The sequence below is a fragment of the Balaenoptera ricei genome, chromosome 20 (genome assembly GCF_028023285.1).
Source record: "Balaenoptera ricei isolate mBalRic1 chromosome 20, mBalRic1.hap2, whole genome shotgun sequence".
In the NCBI taxonomy this organism is placed as follows: Eukaryota; Metazoa; Chordata; class Mammalia; order Artiodactyla; family Balaenopteridae; genus Balaenoptera; species Balaenoptera ricei.
In genome coordinates this window covers 24925612-24951796 of record NC_082658.1, presented here as the reverse complement: position 1 = coordinate 24951796, position 26185 = coordinate 24925612, and the positions used below count along the sequence as shown (strand labels likewise).

The window sequence follows — 26185 nt, the reverse complement described above, 5'->3', positions numbered from 1 at the left end:
AGGGATGCAGAATTTCTAAATATTCCCCAATACCAGATTTGCAGTAAGTAGGGGAAGTTCCTCCTCACAGCTTCACAGGGATTACTTTTCCATTTCAGTATGTGTGTTGGGATTAAACAGTGCAGGCAGTCTTCTGAGCTGCTTGCAGTCCTGCGCCGCTTAACTGCTTAACTCAGGGACATGTGGGTTTTGGAGGGAAGCTGTGGTCAAACCGAAATCCTCAACATGACTGTACAAGAGTTAGAAGCCCTCCTTGGAAAGCCCAAGGAGACCCCATCCATCCCAGCTGGGAAAATTAAACCTGGGGCTTTAAACACTTCTTTCAACCCCAGCAATAGCTCATGTCAATCATAACAGGGAGAAGAAACTAAAGAAATGAGATTAAAAAGGAAGAAATAAAGAGTAACAGCACATTTCCCTTACCAAGAAGGCTTACCTGAAGAGAAAAAAAAAGAGTGATATTTGTATACACATGAAAAACTTCTCAGCCAGGACCTCAATACTAACTCCATATTTTTTTTAAAATTTTTTATTATTTATTTATTTATTTATGGCTGTGTTGGGTCTTCGTTTCTGTGCGAGGGCTTTCTCTAGTTGTGGCAAGCGGGGGCCACTCTTCATCGCGGTGCGTGGGCCTCTCACTATCGCGGCCTCTCTTGTTGTGGAGCACAGGCTCCAGACGCGCAGGCTCAGTAATTGTGGCTCACGGGCCCAGCTGCTCCGCGGCATGTGGGATCTTCCCAGACCAGGGCTCGAACCCGTGTCCCCTGCATTGGCAGGCAGATTCTCAACCACTGCGCCACCTGGGAAGCCCCTAACTCCATATTTAATACTAACTCCATATTTAATATTAACTCTGTATTTAATACTGTCTCCATATTTAAGTGTGTAGCTCAGGTGAAACCTTTTCTTGCTGTGTGTCTGACTCCCCAGGATGCAGACCACATCCGTGGGCAGCTGGAGAGAAGGGTCAGGAGAAACCCATTTGGAGGTGTCACTATGGGGAAAAAATGAGGAATACCCTAACTCTTCTTATCAGCAAGGAGGGAAAGGGTGATTCCAAAGCGTACGTGCGTGCGTGTGTGTGTGTGTGTGTGTGTGTGTGCGCGCGCGCGCGTGTATGAAGAGTAGACAGCAGTTACTTAGACATTTGTTCAATTCTCAAGAAGCTGCAGTTAGAAAAAAAGGAAGTGGTGTGAACTTTTCACCTTTTATCTGAATTCTATGAAGAGGAGTTCTGAAGGATTTCAACATTCTTAAAACAGGACAAAATACTAGCAGTTACTGATTGGAGCATGCTTTCCTTTGGGATCTATTTGGCCTTTGTTAAGAATAGCATAAATAGTCATAGCCTAGCCTTCTCCCCCTAAAAGCAATCCTCACCGCCTGGCTATTTGGGAGTGATGAATTTCTGGGTGGCTATAAACTCAGAGGACGGGCATAAACCCTTCAGTATCTTCACTTCAGATGACAATCTGATTCTTATCAAGTAGAGGAGAAATCATGATGTCCGCTCAGCTCTTTAAAGATAAAAGAGGTGAAGGAAGAACCAAAGGTTGGGGAGGTTCATCTACAGTAAATCCTGTGAGAGGACAACTGTGATTGAAACCCTACTCTGATTTTTGTTCTGAATGTGTGCGCCCCACACACTCTCAGGAATTCTCTGGGTGGAGGCCCAGGAACATCCTCGTGTAGACAGGTGAACTGATTTCTCCAACGCCACAGAGCAACTTGAGACACAGGCCTTTCTTCCCCCACAAAAGACTTTCAAAGTGCATTTCCCCCCTTGTGCTTCACTGTCAGACTCAACTGTCATGACTGCCTGGCTGCCTTGGCTCAGGAACTTCCCCACGGACTGGAAGAGGTCTATTATTTTCCCTGCTAGGAACCAGCACAGTCAGACCTGGGTCTCGGGGACACTGTTTTACCCACTGGGCATGTAGGGCAAATGGAGGAAGACAATTAAAAAGGAGGGATCCCTTTTCTAGTAAGGACAGTGGAAATCAAGTGAAAGATAAAAAGGAAATAAGAATAGAATTATAGATAATGTTCAAATAGTCAAAATAATTTCTGCTTTGCGAACAAACCATGACTTATTTTTAGCTTCATCCAGCCTGCCTTCTCCCTGACCTCACGCAAACTGCCAGACAGCAACATATGTGTGAACAGCTGATACTCAATTTACTATCGGCCCAAGTCACACAAAATACCTAGAGTTTGACAGAATTTGATGGCCTCATTTTGTTGCCTTCCCGCCAATGATTCTAAAAGCCCAAAGAAACTTTTTTTACTCCTCTTTAGAACAACTCACATCAATACTCATGTCCTTCAGTGTTAGTTTAGAACTGGCTTTATACAGCTCCCAAAGTAACAGCTCAGTCAGGAGGAGTCAGCAATGGATGCCAAAACAACTGGAAGAAACACTGAGGGGAACAGAACACTTACATAATGTACCACATATAAGAGAATAATGTACTTTTACAAAGGGAAATCTGGTCGTCACCACCTCAAGTGATCAAACTTAGCATTACTAGTGATGGACATTCTGACACTGTGTACCTCCTGAAGCGATGTATTATGAAGTACACAGCTTCACCCATGAAATGTTCATGCCCAAGATGTTTTACCTGAATCGAATTGGGCCCCACACCTAACTTCCCACTTACAGGAAATACAGGAGATGGAGGAACAAGTCAAATGCCATTGAGAGGAAACAGTCAGAAAACTCCAGAATGTGGGACAGCTAGAAGGCTGTCCACACTTTCAATAAGTCAGTAATCAAAAAACCTAAAAACAAAAAGACAGGGATGGGAGGGGAATTTTAAACAGATTTTTTTAAAGACATAGCCAAACGAGAACCTTGACTGGACCCTGGATCAAAAATAAAAACAAAAGAGCCACAAAGAGGAAATCTGAAAATGAACTGGATATTAGATAATATGGAATTATAGTTTCCTTATGTGTAATAATGATATTATCATTATGTAGAAGAATGGTCTTATTCTCAGGAGATGCCCTTGAAGTAATGGGCAAAGTGTCAAGATATTCACAACTTGTTTTCAAACAGTTCACCAGAAAAAGTACCTATGGATGCACATATGTGTATGTCTAGACACACATATACATAATACACACAAGGAGGGAAGAGAGATTAGACAATTGTGGCCAAAAGTTACCAATGAGTTTAAGGTGAAAGATAAATGGATGTGTACTGGGCTTACAACTTTTCTGCAGGTTTAAAATTTTCCAAGATAAAGCTGTGGGGGAAAAAAAAAGAACTGGCTTAATTTGGAATTTGGGAAGACAGAATTAACTTCACTCCTTAGCAAGGATCTAAACTGTTTAGCAGTTCAATCTTGGCAGGTTGTAGTCAAATTCAATTGGGTCACTGCTCTGGTCTTCTAATTTGGGGAAAGAGAAGGTGGGCAAGAAGAAATGAAACAGTCAATGAGGCTTACTAGGAGGCAAGGAATTGAAGGATGTAAATCAGTACAAGGTAGAATAAAGATACTAAGGGAAGGAGACTTTAAATTAAGAAGTGGCATGTCGGGCTTCCGTGGTGGCACAGTGGTTAAGAATCTGCCTGCCAATGCAGGGGACACAGGTTTGAGCCCTGGTCCAGGAAGATCCCACAAGCCGCGGAGCAACTAAGCTCGTGCGCCACAACTACTGAGCCTGCGCTCTAGAGCCCGTGAGCCACAACTACTGAGCCCGCGTGCCACAACTACTGAAGCCCGCGCGCCTAGAGCCCATGCTCTGCAGCAAGAGAAGTCATCGCAATGAGATGCCCGCGCACTGCAACAAAGAGTAGCCCCCACTCGGCACAACTAGAGAAAGGCTGCGCGCGGCAACGAAGACCCAATGCAGCCAAAAATATTAAAAAAAAAAAAAAAAAAAAGAAGTGGTATGTCATCCCAGGAGACAGACCCAGATTGTGCGCAGAATTAAAGAGTTCCTATGATCCAGAAACAGTTGGAGTTGGATATAACCTCAGATATGCCCCGCCAAGTTACCCTGGGCATCCATTCGCTCATTCATTACAGGAACGTAGAAACCAGTGAGATCCCAGGGAAGATGGGTAAAAATAGCTAAAGCGAAGGTAGCTAGATCCCAAGAGGAAGATGAAGTGAATTAAAATTTGTCTTCTTCTGCATGAGTGTAAAAAGGAAGGGCAAAAAAGACTTTAGTTAGAATAGGAGAGATTCCAGCTAGATAAAAGGAAGAACTTCCTGCTCATCAGAATGAATGAGGGAGATTGTAGAGTCTGCCCCTGAACAGCTCCAGGGAGAGATCATTACATGCCCCCAGAGGTCTCAATATTCACCCCCCAGAACGCAGGAGGTTGTACCTAGAGAGTTTGAGCCTCCTCTAGTTCTAGAATTCCCCAACTATTAAAGGGTAAATAAGAGATGGCTACTGACCGATTCAGCTAAATTGAAAGCCCCAGAGCCCATGCTGTTATCCGGGGCAAAATTAGTTAAGGGGGGGAAAAAGGCACAAAGTCAAAAGGAGATATGCCTTACCTAGGCTGATCAGACAGCTGTGTTGTGGGCTCCCAGACCATCTCTCCCACTTCCTCCCCCAAGCAGGAGAGTATAAATAGCGCTCAATTTACCTGTGGCTCGCCACAGGCAAAAGGGCTGGTCACGTGGTAACTGCCGAGTAGACATCAGAGCTCAGAGGGCAGGTTTGCTCACTTGCTACACCTCAGTAGGTCTGTCAGGACCTCTGCTCTGGTTCATTTTGCTCTGGGCTGGGGGGTGGGGAGGGGGGCTTAAAGGAGCAGTTACACAGTTATGTCCCTCAGGGCCATGAAGGTACAGTCACAGAACTTGCTTTGCCTTCAGGGTCTAAAATCTTATTAGGGTTAACTCTGCTCAACCCTCAAAGCTTTGAAAACCTGCGTGGATCATTTTGTCCCACTTGCAAAATCTTCTCTGGTTATATCCATCTCTTTACTTAAGTTCTACTGCATCCCCAGTTTCAAAAAGGAAATACCTGAGAGACCACTACATCCCACCTAGTGATTCCCTACCTGGCCTCTGGCATTCTGGAACTGATCCACCCTGACCCCAAATCCCAGGCAAATTCCCAGGCTGGGCCTGGTGGAAAAACCCCAGTGTGTGCTGGGCAACATTCCAGGGCAGCCCCTGCTCTAAAGCCCTGGTCTTGCTGGTTGCTCAGATCTCCTAAGGGAGGCTCAAAGGTTATATAGTGCCTCCAGGGTAAACCTTGTCTGAAACACAAATTAGATGGTCCCTCTAGAAAGAGCCTTGAAAGGTATGACCTTGGGAAGATTTTTCCTACCCTCAATGTCTGCCTGAGACCAATGATTACTTCATAGCAGAAGGATGTTTGTCAGGTCACCTCTCCACATGTGTTTCCAGGCACAAGGGAGGACATGGCAACACATACCACTGGATGGTGAGTTACACCATCTCCCCCATATACAATGGGCTTTGTATCTGCTCCTAAATCAAAAGCTGCTTAACAGTAATGACACCTTCTTTTATAAGTCAGGTAAAGAAAAGGCTTATCCTCCTGAAGCAAGAGGAGAATATGATCCAGGGAAACAGTCTGGGGTGTTAATTACCAAGACGCCCCATCCATGCCTCTAAGAACTGGAAGGGAAAGCGCAGTGGTCCCAGTCCCCTCCAAACAGACAGCTCTGGCCATTTGCATGGCAGCTCTAACACAGACCCTTACACTGCAGCCAACCCAGTAAGATGTGGGGGCAGCCTTTCTCATCCTCCTGCAACTTGTCCGGATTCCGGATGCCATCCACCGGGCACTGATTTTGGAGTGGGACAGAGCCAAGAGAATACTGGAGACAGCCTATATAGCTTGATAACTGCCTAAGGACAAACAATCTAACTGTATAAACTGGTGTAATAATACAGTAAATGCTCATGGGTCTATTTCACAGAACTGGCTGGAATCCATGACAAATTCCTTTGATGCTAACTTAACCACAGTCTCACACTCTAGAGCGGCTGCAGGGAGGCATTTTAGATAAAGGACACATAGTAAAGATTCTCCAAAAACTGTTTTTTCTATGTTAAGAAGTAGAGTCAGACTCATTCACTTACCCCAATTCTAGAAGCTGGCGGAAAATGTCAGTAAGCAAAAATGTCAGGAATAATTCAAGTGCCTTCAAGGAGCACAGATAGATGCAGAGCATGCAGTTTGGAGGGAGAGAATAGGGGCTGGGAACAAACAGTAGTGTCTGAACCCCTAACTCTGCTTAGCGGTGATTACCAGATCCACCCCTTCTGGGGCCCTGCTGTTAGTGGAAAGTTTTCATTGACAAAGAGTGAAGCCCTCCCTTTGTGTATGAAGTTGTAACTCCTGTCCACTTGGTGAGACATGCTGCACTAGGCCATAGGCTCCTGTACATTCACAAGGCGGTGGGCACAACAGACCAACTGGTACACAGCTAAAAAAGCTGTCTGGCCTGGCCCATAACCTGGCATTGCTTTCTAGACAAAACTCAACTCCTTTTCCCCTTGGATCTCTACCATAAAAATGCGAAGTAGTATTACTCTATGGCTCTGGCACATGAGAGCCTTCCGATTTCATGTATTTTAAGAAATGAAGAGAGTTGAGTGAAGAGCAGAGTGAGAGCGTTTCTCAGAAGGAGGAAGCAGTTTTCCCTAGAAGGTATCTGGACATCCTGAACATGCTCAGTGTGGACCAGCAGCCTGCTGCAACCCTGCTGACCCCTCTGCCGGGTCAATGTGGGGCATGCACTGGGCTCAGACACACGGCCGCAGGTGCCCAGTGGTTCCCAGAATCTGATGCCAACCTTGTGCAGCTCGAGCAGCAGGGACAAGCTACAGTCTCCTACCATAACAGTCAATACCTGGGCCCAAATCCTGCCTCCGCCTCAGTGTGCTACATGAACTCAAGACGAGTCACTTAACTTCTCTGGGCTTCGGTTGTTCTTTCTGTTAAATGGGGAGAATAAGAGATGTTATAAGGATGAAAGAAGAAAACTTTAAAGAACTCCTGGTACAGTCAAATTAGTCTAGCATATATTCATTTTTAAAACTTTTTATTTGGAAATAATTTCAAACATATAGATGTAAGAATAAGACCAGTACACAGAACATCCATATGCCCTCTACCCAGATTTGCCTATTGTTAAACATTTGCCCTGTTTCCTTTACCATTTGCTTTCTTTCGCATGCACTTTTCCTCACATACACACTCATACACATGCTCTCCCCTACATTCACACCCGGCACCCACACATTCACACTCAAGACACACGCACAGACGCTCACATCCAGATACACACACATACTGTCCTTTGTTGGGTTTTGTGTGGTGGTCTGTCTGTAAACAACCAGGAGGGACAGGAGAGTGGGAGGTTCGAGGCGAAAAGAAAGCAAGGGGGCCGTGCTACTTGGTGATGGGTCCACAGCCCTGCTCCCCGCTCCCTGCCTCCAATGCAAACAGCAAGCCCTCGAGTGTTCCGGTTTAGAGATGAATGAGTACACGGACAGGGACCAGGAGAAGTACTTGTTACATAAGGTAGTTGGTCACTCTTTTCCTCCGAACGAGAAAAACCACAAAAAACAACAACAAAAGCATTTATATGAAGCATGGAAATAGCTTTATTATGTAGAATCATTTTTATACTATTTGTTATAATGGGGCTTTACCTTATGCAGTTGGGAAATAACTGGGAAAGGAAGGTTCCACATAAGCATATGGTTATTAGAACATTCAAGAATTCTATACGAAATCTGGTTTTGTAAGAGAAATAAGGAGGGCTTCCCTGGTGGCGCAGTGGTTAAGAGTCCGCCTGCCAGTGCAGGGGACACGGTTCGAGCCCTGGTCTGGGAAGATCCCACATGCCGCAGAGCAGCTAAGCCCGTGCGCCACAACTACTGAGCCTGCGCTCTAGGGCCTGCAAGCCACAACTACTGAGCCTGCGTGCCACAACTACTGAAGGCTGCGCACCTAGAGCCCGTGCTCCACAACAAGAGAAGCCACTGCAATGAGAAGCCCGTGCACCGCAACAAAGAGTAGCCCCTGCTCACCACAACTAGAGAAAGCCCGTGCACAACAACGAAGACCCAACACAGCCAAAAATAATAAATAAATTAAATAAATAAATTAAAAAAAAAAAAAAAGAGCAATAAGGAGGTAAAAGCTGCCCATAACCCTCTCTATGAAACAGGTCAGGCAGTTCTCCATGACACCACGTCCCTAGTTGGAGCTTTCTCCTGAGTTCAAGTCCCTTCTGGTCCCCTTAGTGGGCACACACTTGTCTCATAAAGGCACTATCACGTATCACAACGACTCCACTCCCAGTTAACCTAAAGCTAGGAGAGGGAGACACGCCCAGGCAGAGCATGGCAGGCGTGGGGGAGGTCTGCACCAGCCGTCCCCTACATGGAGGACTAAAGTGTCACCTATGACACAATGCCACCTGCACCTAGCCCCCCCACCACAGAAATGCACCACCCACATTTACTCCTGAGTGCTTTTGGGGGGTTCCACATAGTCACACATAAGAAAGACACCCTTTCCTGTAAGCTCCATCTTAAGAGTATCTCCCTGACATGGCCCCAAGCTCAGTAACCATGACCATGACCCCACCGAGGCAGGAAAACCCTGCCTCCTGGGCCCTAGCTGTCCCTGGTTAGCTTCTCATTCCACGTGAAAATTGCGTATCTCCAACCAGTTGGAAACACTCAAAAGCTGCCACCACATCACACATATAATGTAATAACCATCACCCTCCAGTCAGCTGCACCAAGTGGATAGTTACTTATGGGGTGCTGAAGGAACAAACAGACTTCTCTGCAGCCCATTTTCCTCTCCAATTCTCTTCTGGTCAGTTAAACAAACGAAGTTTTGCTCCTGGAATACAGGTATATAAGCAGAAGGGAAATAGGCCGGGTGTGTGCTGGGCAGGCAGCAGAGGATGCCAGCCTGGGGGGAAATTCCCCACGGACTCTCCACACATAGGTGGGAAGAGCTCTGGATCAGGAGCAAAAGGGCTTTATTAGTCACATGGTCTTGGGCAAGTCACTTCCTCTCGGGGCCTCAGTTTCCTTATCTGCAAAAACAAGCAAATGCCACCTGCACCTGCAGGACTGTGGCAAGGTTGAATGAGAAACGTTCCAGGGTACGGACTGCGAGCAACAAAGAGCTAAACATGCAGAACACGTTGTCAAAACTAACACTATCCATACTCTCAGCTTCCCTGAAACATGCAGATGAATTTTGGGGCCTTCCAGGGTTGGGATCCACAGACTCTTTCTTTCCACAGAAGCAGCTGCTTTAGCCTTCTCCTGTGAACACAAAACTCCCCAGGATTACGGTTCTAATGAGAAAGAGTCCAGGTGCTGCCTTCAGCATTAAGATGTGCACATACCACATGGATAGCCTCACACGGGCCTCCTCTCCCCAACTTCGAAATCCAGACGACATGATATTGTGAAAGCTCTCTGGTTGCATCCCCTCTGTAATGCCAAATGCTATCCAATCCATCCTCAACTCCAATTTGTGTGTCATATCTGATGGGCATGAGTTACAAAGACAATCCCCAAATAGGGGCTGGGCGTCAGGTTCTCAGCCAGCTTGCAGGTGTAGGGCAGGGAGCGCACGTGTTATCAGCCGCGGTTCTCTCAAAGCCGTGTGGGCGATCAAACACACATAGAGCACAGAAAACTCTTAAACGGAAGGCAGTGTGGCAGGTGGGGGAGAGAAGGGGGGAGGAGGGAAGAGAAGCTGCCTTTCTTTCCTTGCAATCACATTTTCATTCTGTTCAAAGTTACCCACAGCTGAGCAGGTTTATAAAACCATTTTTTTTTTAAATCAGTCATCAATTTTATACACATCACTTTATACATGTCAATCCCAATCGCCCAATGCAGCACACCACCATCCCCACCCCACCGCAGTTTTCCCCCCTTGGTGTCCATACGTTTGTTCTCTACATCTGTGTCTCAACTTCTGCCCTGCAACCCGGTTCATCTGTACCATTTTTCTAGGTTCCACATACATGCGTTAATATACGATATTTGTTTTTCTCTTTCTGACTTACTTCACTCTAAAAATATGGAACGCTTCACGAATTTGCGTGTCATCCTTGCGCAGGGGCCATGCTAATCTTCTCTGTATCGTTCCAATTTTAGTATATGTGCTGCCGAAGCGAGCACTATAAAACCATTTTGACTAAGCCACCAGGCCCGTGGTTGGCAGGGGAACACAGGCTCCATTGGATGACAGTGTAGGTATCAGGGCTTGGGGAATGACAGTGAGCATCTCTTTCCAGCATTTCCCCCATTTGGTGGGGAAAAGAGAAGGAGAATCAGCAGTGCTTCATATAAAGGACGGTGCCTGGCTTGGGAGGGGGGGCTTCCTGCCTGATCATACCTCTAAGACCACCCTAAAGCCAATAGGCAATTCTGCTCCCTAGCCCAGAAAAGCTGCTAATTCAGATTTTGTTTTCCTGCTTTCCTTTGCTATACATTATAGCACTACTAGGAATTTGGTGCAAATCTACCTGGAGTGAAAGAACATCCCGCATTCATCTGTCTCCTTGGCCTCTCACCCATATCCACATATAAGCCTAAAGCCAGGTCTTCTGGCTCTTTTACAAAATCACAACAAAATCCTAAACATTGGCTGTTTCCATGGATCAACCTGGTAACTAACGGCCCAAGCTCACACTCTGGCTTTAAGTGTGTGGGGAACAGAACCTACAGGCCTAGCGAAGACATCCATGGAAATGCCACGTCTTCGCCACCAGCTGGGCTTCAAGCCCAATGACCAGGATGAATGGGAGACCAGTGAATTGAAGAAAGAACACTAACACTTCGGGCGGGGTGGGGGGGCCTTGTAAGTAGCTAAAGAGAGGTATTATAAAGGGGGCACAGAGTGTGGGGGCCACAAGTGGAAAAAACCATTTCAAATGAGCCTGGGGAAGTGTGGTTCACTCTCCCCACCCCTGCTGCCTTTCCAGCAACTCCATCCAACAAGCATTTATTGAGCACAACAATCCCCATCTGCCCCGGCCCTCCCTCTGCAAAAACACTCAAATCTGTTCAAGCTGCAGGGTGAGTTCCATTGCACTTGAACTTGAAACATGAGGTGCCTACCTTTTAAAAAGGCAGGCACACAATTTCCAGCATGGGGCAGAAGGGACTAAAGAGATTTGAGAAAGTTAAAGAACACAGCTGACCAAACAAGGACACACCAGTGCCACTTTCAAAAGGGAAGGGAGAGGGCTTCCCTGGTGGTGCAGTGGTTGAGAATCTGCCTGCCAATGCAGAGGACACGGGTTCGAGCCCTGGTCTGGGAAGATCCCACATGCCGTGGAGCAACTGGGCCCGTGAGCCACAACTACTGAGCCTGCGCATCTGGAGCCTGTGCTCCGCAGCAAGAGAGGCCCTGATAGTGAGAGGCCCGTGCACCGCAATGAAGAGCGGCCCCCGCTCGCCACAACTAGAGAAAGCCCTCGCACAGAAACGAAGACCCAACACAACTAAAAATAAATTAATTAATTAATTTAAAAAAAAAAAAAGGGAAGGGAGAGAGTAAAAATTTAATTTAATGGTAGGGAGAATAATATACTGGCCAATTAAAAAAAAAAAGCCTACTAGAGACATCTCAGTAATTCTCTAATTAACCCTAACTAACACTGAATATTCCTTCATTCTATACCTCCTCCAGCTTGAATTTATCTTTTATTCACTGGTGCACGTGTTAGTAATTTGCTTTTAGAGATGTATGTTTAATCCTACCTTTGCCTCTTGAGGAGGTTAGACCTCCACGCTCTCCTGCATGTTTTCATTTAGGATCAGATGATGAGGGATGCAAGCGGCAGAGCAGGTGGTAATCTAGACCTACGCTCGTTAACAAAGCTCCCCCCGGAAAAGCCACCCACCATTTGCAAGATAGGGAGTACAGGGTCAGAGAAGAGGCACCCCAAACATCACTCTGCCTGCCAAATACTGCCCAACTCTAAGAAGCCACATTCAGGCAGGCTCTGAGAGAAAACTCCCCCACCCCTGAAGCCTGCTGCTTCAGATCGACCAAAGCCCCTGGAGGAGTTTTCCCAGGCCTCCCCCAACCTCCCCCCTTTTAGAATGTGCAGGCAGAGCTGAGCCCAAGGCACTCGCCACCCCTGGTGTCAGCTGTCTGGGGCTCAAGAGCAGGGCAGGTTAAGTGTCTGCACACAGTCCAGACTTCAGTTCCAGGTTCCCCAGGGGCTGGAGTTGTAAGTTTTTCTATTATGAAATACTTTGATAGCATTCTTTTAAGTTCGTTGAAGCCACCCTTGATTGGCTGTGGTGCTCCCACACAGTAAAAGTCGATTGAGGCGTACTCGGGGCCTAAGAATAAACATTTAAATGACTCCAAGCTGGGCATTCAGCTTTGTAGTGACCCTGAGGAAAAGCGTGGAGGAGAAAACAAAGTGCCAGGAAGAGTTTTCAAAACCAGGAGGTTCACTGAGGACCATGAGCTTGAAGCCTGGGTGAGAGCAGCCAGCTGTGCAGAGCTTCCCACCAGACAGCTGTTCCCAAGAACAAGAGCCTCTTCACAAGCTCCACACAACTGGAGAGGAACTGGAAAACAGATAATTTACAGCTTCGAATATAATCCAAAACTCTTTTCTCTCTGAGATCAGGATTTGTTTTGGACCCAACAATGTGACTAGATTTGGCTAATGTTTGGTTAATTCATAAACCAGCAAACCAAATAATGGAGCCCTCTGTGAAGACTCAACTCAGGCAGAGGTGGAAAGTTGACCAGATTCCCCACTCATCTTTTCTTTGCTTCCACTCTTCCCTGCTCCCTCTTCTATCCATCTCAGAGGGAGATAAAACTTACTGACTCATGAAGAGACAGTCCAGTCTCACTAAACTAACTTGCTGGTGGTCACCCACCTTCACTCTGAAACGGGAAGGAAACACAAGGTTTTCCCTTCCAGTCCTTTCAAAGGGCTCCAAGCTGCCTGTGGAATAAAAGTAAGCCCAGGTAAGTCTAGTAAAGCATTTGAGCTAGTGTCATATAGCATTTGATATATATGATAGTGTCAGTAAGAACTCAAAAACCAGACCTGTCCCCAGAATATGTCACACCCTAAAGTCTGAATCCTTTGGCACCAAGGCTCTATGTGAGAGCTGTAAGAATCCAGAGGATGATGCTCCATTAAGATCCAAGGAACAGGGATTCCCTGGTGGCACAGTGGTTAAGAATCCACCTGCCAATGCAGGGGACACAGGTTCGAGCCCTGGTCCGGGAAGATCCACATGCCACGGAGCAACTAAGCCTGTGTGCCACAACTACTGAGCCTGTGCTCTAGAGCCCGCGAGCCACAACTACTGAGCCCACGTGCCACAACTACTGAGCCCACATGCCACAACTACTGAGCCCGTGTGCCACAACTACTGAAGCCCACATGCCTAGAGCCCATGCTCCGTAACGAGAAGCCACCGCAATGAAAAGCCTGTGCACTGCAACGAAGAGTAGCTCGCCACTAGAGAAAAGCCTGCGTGCAGCAAGGAAGACCCAACACAGCCAAAAATAAAATAAATAAATAAATTTTTAAAAAAAGAGCCAAGGAATAGTGTTGCCTTGGTGCACATCACATCATTCATTATAAACTAGCAGAAAATGCAGGTAAAGTGTTCTCTGGCTATTAAAGCCCACCAACCACTTTGGCAACGCTCATATTGCCACCACAACTATGAAAATTTTGCAATCCTGCCTCAAATTTTCTAGAGGACAATCTACATCTGGAACCAGAGAGAACAATGTCGTCTTACCGCCACACGCCACTGTTGTTCTCAGCCCTTCTCCACTGACCTCAAATGGTTTAAAAAATCCTCGTTCTATGTGACCTAAGTGGAGAGCTTCCATATGTATAATCCTTTACTGTCCAAAATACTGAAGAACACATGGACGCACTCTCCTTTGGGTACCAAAAGGATAAAGTAGTTAGGCACCTTAGCCCCCAGTTTCAAGGGTGCCATCATTGGTGATAACATTTAAGAGTCAGATATTTCAGCAGTGCATTTTGCTGACCACGTGCCTAGTGCTAGCAAAGCTGTCAAAAGCAAGCTAGCAGTGTCAGGCTGGCAAGTGCCTGGTGTTTAATGCCTCCCAAACAGAAGCTGCCTCAATCACAGGTTTTCAAAGCACAGTTGTAGCTCTTAAAGGATTTTAACTGCAGCCCCAAGCTTCATTATAGCAAGATGGCTCCGTGGCATAGAAAAGTTACACTCTATTCTAATCTCCAGGCTGTTTCAAACCAAGGACCATGGTTTGATGAGGGCTTCGTCTCAGGGTTTCTAATAAGTAACCTCCTTTATGTGGTTCCATACCTCTCTAAACACCCATCCCCCTCTAAACACCCATCCCCTAAGGACTAAGTTTACAAAAGCACTGCAAGGAAAGGAGTTTAATAATTACCAATAGCATTTAATAACAATGCTGCTTTACATTCACTGAGACAACTCTCCTGGAGAACCTAATGGACATTTGAAATAAACCCTTCCTATGTCCCTGTGAGGAAGTCAGTATTTGAGGGCAGCCATGACTACCACCAGCTCTCAATGATCTGTTCAGAAAAATAAAAGGTAAGGAGAAAAATCCAAAACCAGAGATAAGCCTAAAGGAATTTCCATCTGATTTTGAAATGTGTTCACTGCAGTTGTGGGTTGTTAGATTTGGAAGGAGGGTAAGAGGGGAGGAGATGCAAATTTGCCTAACAGTTAAGCTTTCATGTAAATCCAAACTAGTTTATATCTACTGAACACATGTCACCTGACAAGGGTGGGGGTGGGCAGCATGGATTCACATGTGCTGATCTTCTATAAAGATTGAGAACTGACTGGAAGCTGATGATCCCCCTTTCTTTTTCCCTAAAATATGAGTAGGGATACAGGCTTCTTAGTTTTCTTTACCCCCTTAGGATTTTCTGCAGAGGTGTATACTACACACATTTGAAACTCATCTTTTTAATAGGACTATTGGTCAGGAACATTGTTGAAGACAAGGAGTAGGCCAATTTTTTTCTGAAAAGTGTCATGTAGTAAATATTTTAGGTTTTGTGGGCTATTCCATCTCTATCACAACTACTCAACTCTGTCATTGTGTACAACTACTCAAATTCTGTCAGTGTGCAAAAGCAGCCACAGTCAATACCTAAGTGAAGGAGCATGGCTCCATCCGCTCCAATAAGCCTTTATTTACGAAAACAGGCAGAGGCTTGGATTTGGTCTGCAGGCCATAATGCCAAACCCCGGTTTAAGAAGAGTCTGGGGCTTCCCTGGTGGCGCAGTGGTTGAGAATTGGACACGGGTTCGAGCCCTGGTCTGGGAAGATCCCACATGCTGCGGAGCAACTGGGCCCGTGAGCCACAATTACTGAGCCTGCGCGTCTGGAGCCTGTGCTCCGCAAGAACAGAGGCTGCGATAGTGAGAGGCCCGTGCACCGCGATGAAGAGTGGCCCCTGCTCGCCACAACTGGAGAAAGCCCTCGCACAGAAGCGAAGACCCAACACAGCCATAAATAAATAAAAATTAAAAAAAAAAAAAAAAAAAGAAGAGTCTGGTGGGCAGCGGAGGTTCAGAGGCAGCACTGGGCTCCCCCAGCACCCAGCTGGCCAGTGGGGCTGGTCCACTAGAGAAGAATTTGCAAAGCTGTATTGAACATTAGCTTCTGGACATGGATATGGAGACACTGAACAGAATAGGTAAGACTGGAACCCAGAACAATTCACCTCCTAGCTCCGTTTTGTCCATCATCAGTGGTCCTGGAAGAACATAAAAGTCAGCAGCCTCCAATTGACTAAAGACATAAACGAGAATTTAATTAAAGGGGAAATTGCAGTAAGAAATTTATCCTGGGTTTCTGTTACCCACTAGTAGTTCTTAGCTTCTTAGAGTTGACCTTCATTTTTCTCTCCACTCTCTTCTATCTTCCACACCCCTCGCCCAGGCTTGTAAAAATGAAGCCATTCCTCACTTTGTGAAGACATCCCTTACGGATGAATGGCCACAGAAGGTAAATCCTGCTCTTTACACCATAACCCTTCTTTTTTTTAAACAACATCTAATATACCTAGTCAAGAACACAACAGGGTGTGTGGTGGAGAGATAACTGCACAGCCCTGAGCACTACGTCACTTTGAGATGGGAAACAGAAACAGTGACGACACTTAATTGTTCCTAAAACTCTGTCTCAGCTCACATGCTTTTTTAAACAGTTGGGTTTCAGAGCCCTGTTTAGAAACCTCATTTTAAAAGATGAGCGAATAAAAGTGCAAGGGGAGGCCCTGAAATTCTGAAACCTGCAGTACTGGTTTCAGACCAATATGGGTTTGCTCTTTGAAGCCTGAAAAGGCAATGGGCTCTGGCCAACAGTGCTCTCACCTTGGCTGAGTGGAGAGAATAACAACAATATAAGCAGCAGCAAACACTTCAGAGCACCTTCTACTTGCCAGGCACTGTTCTAAGCACTTTATAGCTACTGACTCATTTGATTCTTATGATGTAGATATTATTATTCACACTTTACAGATGAGGATATTGAGGCACAGAAGTTAGTTAACTTCCTCCAAGCCACACAGCTAGTAAAAGGTAGAACCTGGATTCGACACCCAGGTAACTCTGGCACGCAAAGCCATTCTCTTAAGGGTTTATGACTGCAAGGCTTTTACTTCTATCACATATATCCTACGGGCCCAGAGGAAACCACTTCTGCCACTTCTCAAGGCCGAGGAATGGAAACAATCTGAACACACATAAAGGTAAAAGTTAACATTCAGAAGACCTCATGTGCTCCCAAACCAAAGGCCAGGAACACTTCCTTAATGTCTGGCCACAAAGAACTCCACAGGCTCAGGCCACTCTTTCCTCCTCCTGTCTTTCCTCTCTCCTGCCTCACTGAAAACTATAGATAATCCCACTACAGACCAGGTAAGTGCCTTATTAGTGCCTCTGGGATACTAATAGGTGGAGAAACAATCCATCAGCCCAATCCATAAGCAAGAGATCACCCAATCTGCCTTAAATCACCCAACAAATTGTGCAGAGCTCTAGCTTCCTATGTTTTTACCAGTATCTTAGGGTCCCTGGCCCTAAAAAAGGAACAGGCCATGTGAAGAACCCAGTCATCCAAAGCTACACTCTTCTTTCCAAAGCATCCACCAGTGTTTGTCCTTTAAATATTAGTTCTATAGTAGACACAAAATAACTGCTCTTAAAATATGACTGCTAATAGATTTCCAGCTAATACACAGGCAGGCTTTCTGTTGATTTCTACTAAAAGCAACTAAGGTTCAGGTGCTTGCTGTTCTACTAACTTCCCTGGACTCAAAGGAAGCACAAACAAAACCAACAGGTTTGTAGTCTTCTGGTTTGCTTTACAGCAGTTCACGATAGGCATGAGTTTATCTGGGCATTGCCCTGCTCTACAGATTCTAGGCATACTTTTACTAGTTGGTTACCATCTTGCTACCAGATTTAACCAAGTTTCTGCGTTCCAAGATGCAATGCTAACATTTACAGTGAAGTCCAGACAGACTTGGATTTTCTACTTCAGAGACCCTCTTAATCCCATTCCTACCTAGGAAGGCACCGTAGCAGCTATACTTTCAGGAGGGGGTGTGCTGAAACTAAGTTTAGTAATCACAAAAAGCTCAAGAAACTCTGGTTTAGAGAATGTTGTCATTAACCATCAGATGGCAGGGACCATGACTTTTGTACATTTGGTAGACCCTGAGGCTTTGGAAGTGTGCAGTCATCTTTTCACATTTGGTGTGAATCAAATGCAAGTCTCACTTTCTACTTCTTGCCAACCTCCTCATGCAAGTAGGTTCCTTTTCCCATTCCTAACTGCCTGCATTTGCAGGGGATCCATTACAACTTTGAGTGTGAAAGCAAGATTAAGCTTGCTCTTCCCTAGTTTCCCCATATCCACCACATTATTAAGCTGCTATTAAGACATCTTTTTGGTGCTGTTCAGAAAGTGCGGGTATTTGCCACAATGTACTCGATTGCAGCCCTCACCCCACTGCCACGTTGACTGACATGCCCAGGACAAAACAGCCTTGGTGGGGGGAGGAGGGAAAGGCAGGGGGCAAACTACTCAAGTTCTACACACACACACACACACACACACACACACACACACACACACACACAATGGTTGGAAGCCATATTAAGCAGGTCAGTGATCTGGGAACATACAACTTCTGGGCCAACCAAGAGGAATGTAGGGAATAGGAGCGGAGCGTTTGTACAGTAGTAAAAGCCATTAAACTAACTTATTCCAACGGCTCAGAAGAAATCAGCTCCAGGAGGTGGCAGAAAGGGAAGCCCACGTGAAGTGGTGGGAAAAGGAACTCTAGAGCTGCACAACGGGATGCTGGTGCCAAACTCAAGTTGGAGAACTAACACATAGCTCCACGGGGCTCTCCTCCATGCCCCTCCCCCTTCCCGTGCAGACATCCAGCGCCCACCGGCTCCTCGCTCCAGCTCAAACCCTGCGTAGGGCGCCCCCACCACGCGCCACTCACTCCTTCCTCACACCTCGCTGCCACCCCTGCATCTTCCACTCACCCCCACACGACACCTCTGCCCACTTTTCGGTTACGCCCCCAAAGCCAGCCTCCATCTGCCAGGTTCCTTCCCTCACCTCTCGGCCCCGACTCCTTGCACAGTCTGTCCCGGCGGTGCACTCCGCGTTCACGACTCCTCGCTCTCGCTCCTTCCGTCCTCGCAGACTTTGCGCGACCCCCTTGCTCTTCCTTCGCCCCATCCACTTCCCCCTCACACTTCTCCCCATACCCCTCCCCCCGTCACGCGCCCCCCTCCCCCAACGGCTCCCCTCGCCCCCCCGCACCCACTCCAGGCCCGACTCACCTGCGCGGCCACCCCCGTCCCGGCGCTGGTGCGGTTGCTGCAGCTGGAAGGGGACGGTGGCCCTGAGCGGCTGCAGCCCAGCCCGGGGGGAGCCGGCGGGGGCTGGGGGAGAGCAGCCCCGCCGGAGCCCCCCGGCCCCTCCGCGCCCCGGCCCCCAGGCACCTCCGCCTCTGCCGCCCACTGCGGCCCCCGCCATCGCACGCCCGCCCAACTGCCGGCTTGCCTCGGCCCCACAGCGAGCCCCACACAGCCCCCCAACCCCCGCTGCTGCTGCTTATCTGCCCTAAGAGGCGGAGACCGGCCCCCCTCAGCCCAGAGCCCTCATTGGCCTACGGATCCCCAGACCCCTCCTCCCAACCAATCCTCGGCTTGCTCTTCCCATACCAGAGGATGATTGGTCGATATGCCTAGCGATCCAACCCAAGACCCCACCTCCACCCCACCCCTGCCTGCTGTCCCACGTCCGAGGGTCCGCTGATTGGTCCGTCCGGAAGAGGGCTGGTTTTCCAGCGCCGCCAATGAGAAGACGCAGAAAAGGGGAGCGTCACACCCAGTCCCAGGTAGTATGCAAATACGATATCACGTGACGTCAGGCTAAGCGGGGGCGGGGCCGGGTGTAAAATGGAATCAAGCAGTAGTGAAATCATTATGCGGGGCAGGGAGGAGTGTCAGACTTTAAGCAGTTGAGTCCCGGCAAGTATGGAGAAACCAATAACTTCAAAAATCATTACTTTTGGTTTAACCTAAAAACATTAGTTTTGAATCCTCATAGGATCTCAACGCTGCTTGCAAGCTCCAAAGTAAGTTTCTACAAATTAATGCAAAGTTTGCATAACATTTGCATGCGATTTGCATTATATCCGTGAACTTAATGGCTACTGTGCCTCACGTGACACCACATTTGTCTTTCTTCACATTTCCAAGTCCTTACTTGGTGTTGGTCCAACCTAAAAAAAAGCAGCTGCTAGCCTGTAAATTAAATTGAGACTGAAAAGGAGCAGAGTCGTCCATTCCAAGTCTAGCTCAGCAGAGTGGAAGGAACAAAGTGACTGAGAAAGTTGACCAAATTTGCACAGTGACTCCATAAGCAAATCCTGGTCTTCCCAGTTCAATGCTCTCTGACCTACAAGTCAAAATGAGACTGGATGGTCCCCAAAAAGAATGCACGCAGTTGTGAAAATCATATGCTATAATATACATGACGAGATTTGGGGAAGAAAAGAGCGCTTAAGTTACTATTTAAAATTATTACTCTTCAAAAGAAAAAATTGTTACTCGTGGTATTCATTAACCATTTTGTTCTCTTATATGGAAAAAGTGAAAGGCAATCAACCCTGGATTGTCTGTGATAAGGGACCATCCAAATAATTAGATAATTCCCTCCAGGTTTATATTTAGCCATGATATCTATTTTTGATCTTGCTACAGATTTATCTTTCTATTTCTGTTTTTGCCCGGCTTAATGTTAAAATGAAGGTATTCCCTGAAGCCATACTAGCTAATCAGAGAAAAGGAGGTAATCTGGGAGCGTGCTGCAAGGCAAGGAGAGGTCATTCTTGGGATTAAATATTGAAAGCAGAAAATACCCAAAGTGGAAATTCATGAACTGGATGAATATTAAAATCAGCCTATGTACAGAGAACACATTGAGGCAATGGAACGTCCTAAAGAAAGGTTTTCTTTGCAAAGAGTATATCCTTGCAGATTTGAAAAATTTACTTTGAGGTCTGACATTTGAAATCTTTTTTACTGACAGGGAGATGCTGTACTCCTTTTCCATGAAGAGGACAACTTTACTAAAGGCAGGTAGAAATGAACAAAAATTGATGAACTGATAAAAATTCAGTCTTTATAAACTTAACTCAGTTTTTAAAAAAATATCTTGCAATTTATAACATTCCTCAATTCCGATTAGTTCAAAGTCTTCATATACTTTTTTTTTTAAATCCCCAAGACAATCTGGAAAAAGAAAACCATGGATTCTTATTATGGTGCAAGTAGAGAAACTGAGGCCCAAAAAGGTGAATATTTTTGATTCCTAGCTCAGATCTCTATCAGATCTTATTGCACCACCCTGCCTCACATCTTCATTAATAAAATCAGTAATAGTAGCTGATAACATTCAGTGAGTTCCTTTCTCCATGCCAGGTATATATTAAGCATCGTGCATACATTATCTCATTTGATTCTCATCATGATACCTATGAGATGGGTATTATCTCCTCTTCATTGAGGCTTCAGAAAGAAGCAAGATTACTTACTGCCCAAGGTTACTCAGGCAGCCTGACTCCAGAGATGAACTCCTAATCTCTATTCTTTTAAAACTTTCTTATGAACATAGAAGGATTACTATGTATATTTTACATAAAGAGTCTCCAAAGATGCAATTTGGCTGAGATGTTAAAATTAACTCTTGTCTAGTACTCCACAGCTTTCGCGTACATCATCTCATTTAATTTTCACAATAGGCATGTAATAGGTAGAATATTACCAAAGATACTACAAAAAAAGAAAATTACAGACCAATATCACTAATGAATATGGATGCAAAAATCCTCAACAAAATACTAGCAAACAGAATCCAACAACACATTAAAAGGATCATACACCATGATCACGTGGGATTTATCCCAGGGATGCAAGGATTCTTCAATATATGCAAATCAATCAGTGTGATACACCATATTAACAAATTGAAGTAGAAAAACCATATGATCATCTCAATAGATGCAGAAAAAGCTTTTGACAAAATTCAACACCGATTTATGATAAAAACTCTCCGGAAAGTGGGCATAGAGGGAAACTACCTCAACATAATAAAGGCCATATACGACAAACCCACAGCAAACAACATTCTCAATGGTGAAAAACTGAAAGCATTTCCTCTAAGATCAGGAACAAGATGAGGATGTCCACTCTCACCACTATTATTCAACATAGTTTTGGAAGTCCTAGCCACGGCAATCAGAGAAGAAAAAGAAATAAAAGGAATACAGATCGGAAAAGAAGAAGTAAAACTGTCACTGTTTGCAGATGACATGATACTATACATAGAGAATCCTAAAGATGCCACCAGAAAACTACTAGAGCTAATCAATGATTTTGGTGAAGTTGCAGGATACAAAATTAATGCACAGAAATCTCTTGCATTCCTATACACTAATGATGAAAAATCTGGAAGAGAAATTAAGGAAACACTCCCATTTACCACTGCAACAAAAAGAATAAAATACCTAGGAATAAACCTACCTAGGGAGACAAAAGACCTGTATTCAGAAAACTATAAGACACTGATGAAAGAAATTAAAGATGATACCAACAGATGGAGAGATATACCATGTTCTTGGATTGGAAGAATCAATGTCGTGAAAATGACTATACTACCCAAAGCAATCTACAGATTCAATGCAATCCCTATCAAATTAACAATGGCATTTTTTACGGAACTAGAACAAATCATCTTAAAATTTGTATGGAGACACAAAAGACGCTGAATAGCCAAAGCAGTCTTGAGGGAAAAAAACGGAGCTGGAGGAATCAGACTCCCTGACTTCAGACTATACTACAAAGCTACAGTCATCAAGACAATATGGTACTGGCACAAAAACAGAAACATACATCAATGGAACAAGATAGAAAGCCCAGAGGTAAACCCACGCACTTATGGTCAACTAATCTATGACAAAGGAGGCAAGGATATACAATGGAGAAAAGACAGTCTCTTCAATAAGTGGTGCTGGGAAAACTGGACAGCTACATGTAAAAGAATGAAATTAGAACACTCCCTAACACCATACACAAAAATAAACTCATGGATTAGAGACCTAAATGTAAGACCGGACACTATAAAACTCTTACAGGAAAACATAGGAAGAACACTCTTTGACATAAATCACAGCAAGATCTTTTTTGATCCACCTCCTAGAGTAATGGAAATAAAAACAAAAATAAACAAATGGGACCTAATGAAATTTCAAAGCTTTTGCACAGCAAAGGAAACCATAAATAAGATGAAAAGACAACCCTCAGAACGGGAGAAAATATTTGCAAATGAATCAACAGACAAAGGATTAATCTCCAAAATAAATAAACAGCTCATGCAGCTCAATATTAAAAAAAAACCCAATCCAAAAATGGGCAGAAGACCTAAATAGACATTTCTCCAAAGAAGACATACAGATGGCCAAGAAGCACATGAAAAGCTGCTCAACATCACTAATTATTAGAGAAATGCAAATCAAAACTACAAATGAGGTATCACCTCACACCAGTTAGAATGGGCTTCATCAGAAAATCTACAAACAACAAATGCTGGAGGGGGTGTGGAGAAAGGGAACCCTCTTGCACTGTTGGTGAGAATATAAACTGATACAGCCACTATGGAGAACAATATGGAAGTTCCTTAAAAAACTAAAAATAGAATTACCATATGATCCAGCAATCCCACTACTGGGCATAGAGAAAACCACAATTCAAAAAGACACATGCACCCCAATGTTCATTGCAGCACTATTTACAATAGCCAGGTCATGGAAGCAACCTAAATGCCCATCGACAGACGAATAGATAAAGAAGATGTGGTACATACATACAATGGAATATTACTCAGCCATAAAAAGGAATGAAATTGGGTCATTTGTTGAGACATGGATGGATCTAGAGACTGTCATACAGAGTGTAGTAAGTCAGAAACAGAAAAACAAATATCGTATATTAACGCATATATGTGGAACCTAGAAAAATGGTACAGATGAACCAGTTTGCAGGGCAGAAATTGAGACACAGATGTAGAGAACAAACATATGGACACCAAGGGGGGAAAGCCGCGGGGGGTGGGGGTGGTGCTGTGATGAATTGGGCAATTGGGATTGACATGTATACACTGATGTGTATAAAATTGATGACTAATAAGAACCTGCTGTATAAAAAAATAAATTAAATTAAATTAAAAAAAATAGGTAGAATATTACATGTACAATAGGTAGAAAATGCAGATATTATTGTCCTTATTTTACAGAAGGCTAAGTCACAGAGGCTAGATGACTTGCCCAAGATTTTCCACTTAGTAAATGGCAGACCCAGGACTAACATCCTAGGTCTTTTGACTTCAGGTTCAAGTGCTTTCCCAACAAACACTCAATTTCTAGACCACTAACCTGCCTGAGAGCCAAAGTGTGAGCCAGCTAGTCTCTTGAAATCTGTTCTTACCTGACAACTTTGTGCATTTAAGGACCCAACATGTAAATTCTCAGGCAGTCTTAGAAGATGATGTGTGATTTTTATTGGTTGGGCCATACAGTGTGGGTTAGAGGTAAAAGGCCTGGAGTGAGGAATCTTGAAGTACTTTGGACAAATGGCTTCCTTTCTCTATGCCAGAATCAACTGTGCTTCATCAACCTCACAGAGCTGTTCTAAAGATAAAATGGCGGGACTTCCCTGGTGGCACAGTGATTAAGAATCCACCTGCCGGGCTTCCCTGGTGGCGCAGTGGTTAAGAATCTGCCTGCCAATGCAGGGGACACGGGTTTGAGCCCTGGTCCAGGAAGATCCCACATGCCGCGGAGCAACTAAGCCTGTGCGCCACGACTACTGAGCCTGCGCTCTAGAGCCTGTGAGCCACAACTACTGAGCCCCTGAGCCACAACTACTGAAGCCCGCATGCCTAGATCCAGTGCTCCGCAACAAGAGAAGCCACTGCAATGAGAAGCCCGCGCACTGCAACGAAGAGTAGCCCCCACTCGCCACAACTAGAGAAAGCCTGCGCGCAGCAACAAAGACCCAACTCAGCCATAAATAAATAAAAAAATAAATAAATAAGTTAAAAAAAAAAAAAAAAGTCCACCTGCCAACGCAGGGGACATGGCTTCAAGCCCTGGTCCGGGAAGATCACACATGCCACGGAGCAACTAAGCCCGTGCACCACAACTACTGAGCCTGTGCTCTAGAGCCCACGAGCCACAACTACTGAGCCTGAGTGCCGCAACTATTGAAGCCCACGCGCCTAGAGCCCGTGCTCCACAAGAGAAGCCACCGCAATGAGAAGCCTGCACACCACAATGAAAAGCCCTCACACTGCAGTGAAGAGTAGCCCCTGCTCTCCGCAAACAGAAAAAGCCCGCGCGCAGCAACGAAGACCCAATGCAGCCAAATATAAATAAATAAATAAATTTATTAAAAAAAAAAAAGATAAAATGGCATATTATTGGACAGAGGCAATCTTCCCTTGGAGAGAAGGGTAATGTGGGTAATCTCAAGAATATGGAGTTTAAATTTTATTCTAAAGCCGAAGTACCAGGAGTAGAGAGCCTGGACAGTTGAAGAAGAGTTGGTGGAGGTGGCACAGCTGAAGAATTGGATCTTCTGAATCCAGAGAGTCGTGGTCCTTCTTGATAAGCTGGCAAAAGACACTAAGTTGACCTAGCTGGAGGAATGCAAAGGCAGGCATGTAGAGGAGATCCCTGTCCTCTCCTTACCCAGGTATCATGCCCAACCAGCTGTCTCTTATTCCCTTCTCTATCACTGATAGCTTCTCCTGGCATGGGTATGATGGGAGGATAAAGTCCTCATCTGAAAATTAACCCCTGTCTGTTTCCTCCAATTAAAAAAGCCATGGCTTTGAGGAGGCTGCATGCTGCTAAGGGGAGATGTCTTGCCTTACAAAGCATCTTCTAGCTTGCAAGAAAACCTTTGTCACTGTCCCCCTATCATCTTTATCAACATAATTGTCACTAATTAATTCACTTGTCACAAATTTATTGAAATGACCACAACGTGCCAGACATAGAGCTAGGCACTAAGGAATGACAATAATGTTCGGAGACATACTTCCTATTCTGGAGTTCACAGCCCAGCAGGCCTTGAAGCCTGTAAGCAGAAGTGGTCTAGATGCTGTTCTGATTGAGACATGAGCTGGGTCCTGCTTTCAGGGAGGTCAGAGGCAGGCACTCAAAAACATCAAAAGTGGAGGATTACCTACACCAAGTATATCAATAAATTGTTTTTCATCTATGGGAGAATTACTTGCCTTAGAGGGTTCCAACAGCAAATGCTTAGTCCCTTGATCCCAGCCTGATCTTGGGATGTCCATAGCTGTCACAAATAAATGAGGACTCAAGGAACTGGAGTTATTTTTCCTACAAGTGTGAGTCAGAGATACAGCCCCTCTGCAAACAGTCCCTATAAGGCCTGGGGTCTTCAAAGCTGCAGAAGTCTGAGGGGACTACCAAGGATGAAAGGCTGAGGAGAATTCTGGAAGATCAGAGGATCCACAAGGAGGCCTTATCCTGCTG

General features: G+C 45.3%; 1 protein-coding gene and 1 non-coding gene across 2 annotated transcripts in view; both read right to left on the bottom strand.

The window, feature by feature from the left end:
- The window catches only part of FAM117A (family with sequence similarity 117 member A), a 44652-nt gene extending 25545 nt beyond the window's left edge, over positions 1-19107 (bottom strand). The window contains exon 1 of the mRNA XM_059908828.1: positions 18897-19107. Within this exon, the coding sequence (XP_059764811.1) occupies positions 18897-19092 (196 nt within the window). The 5' untranslated portion in view covers positions 19093-19107. The remainder of the gene's footprint in view (positions 1-18896) is intronic.
- Positions 10072-10178, bottom strand: LOC132356302 (U6 spliceosomal RNA). The gene has a single exon (XR_009499819.1). It is a non-coding gene; the product is annotated as a U6 spliceosomal RNA (small nuclear RNA).
- Positions 19108-26185: the final 7078 nt, after the last annotated feature.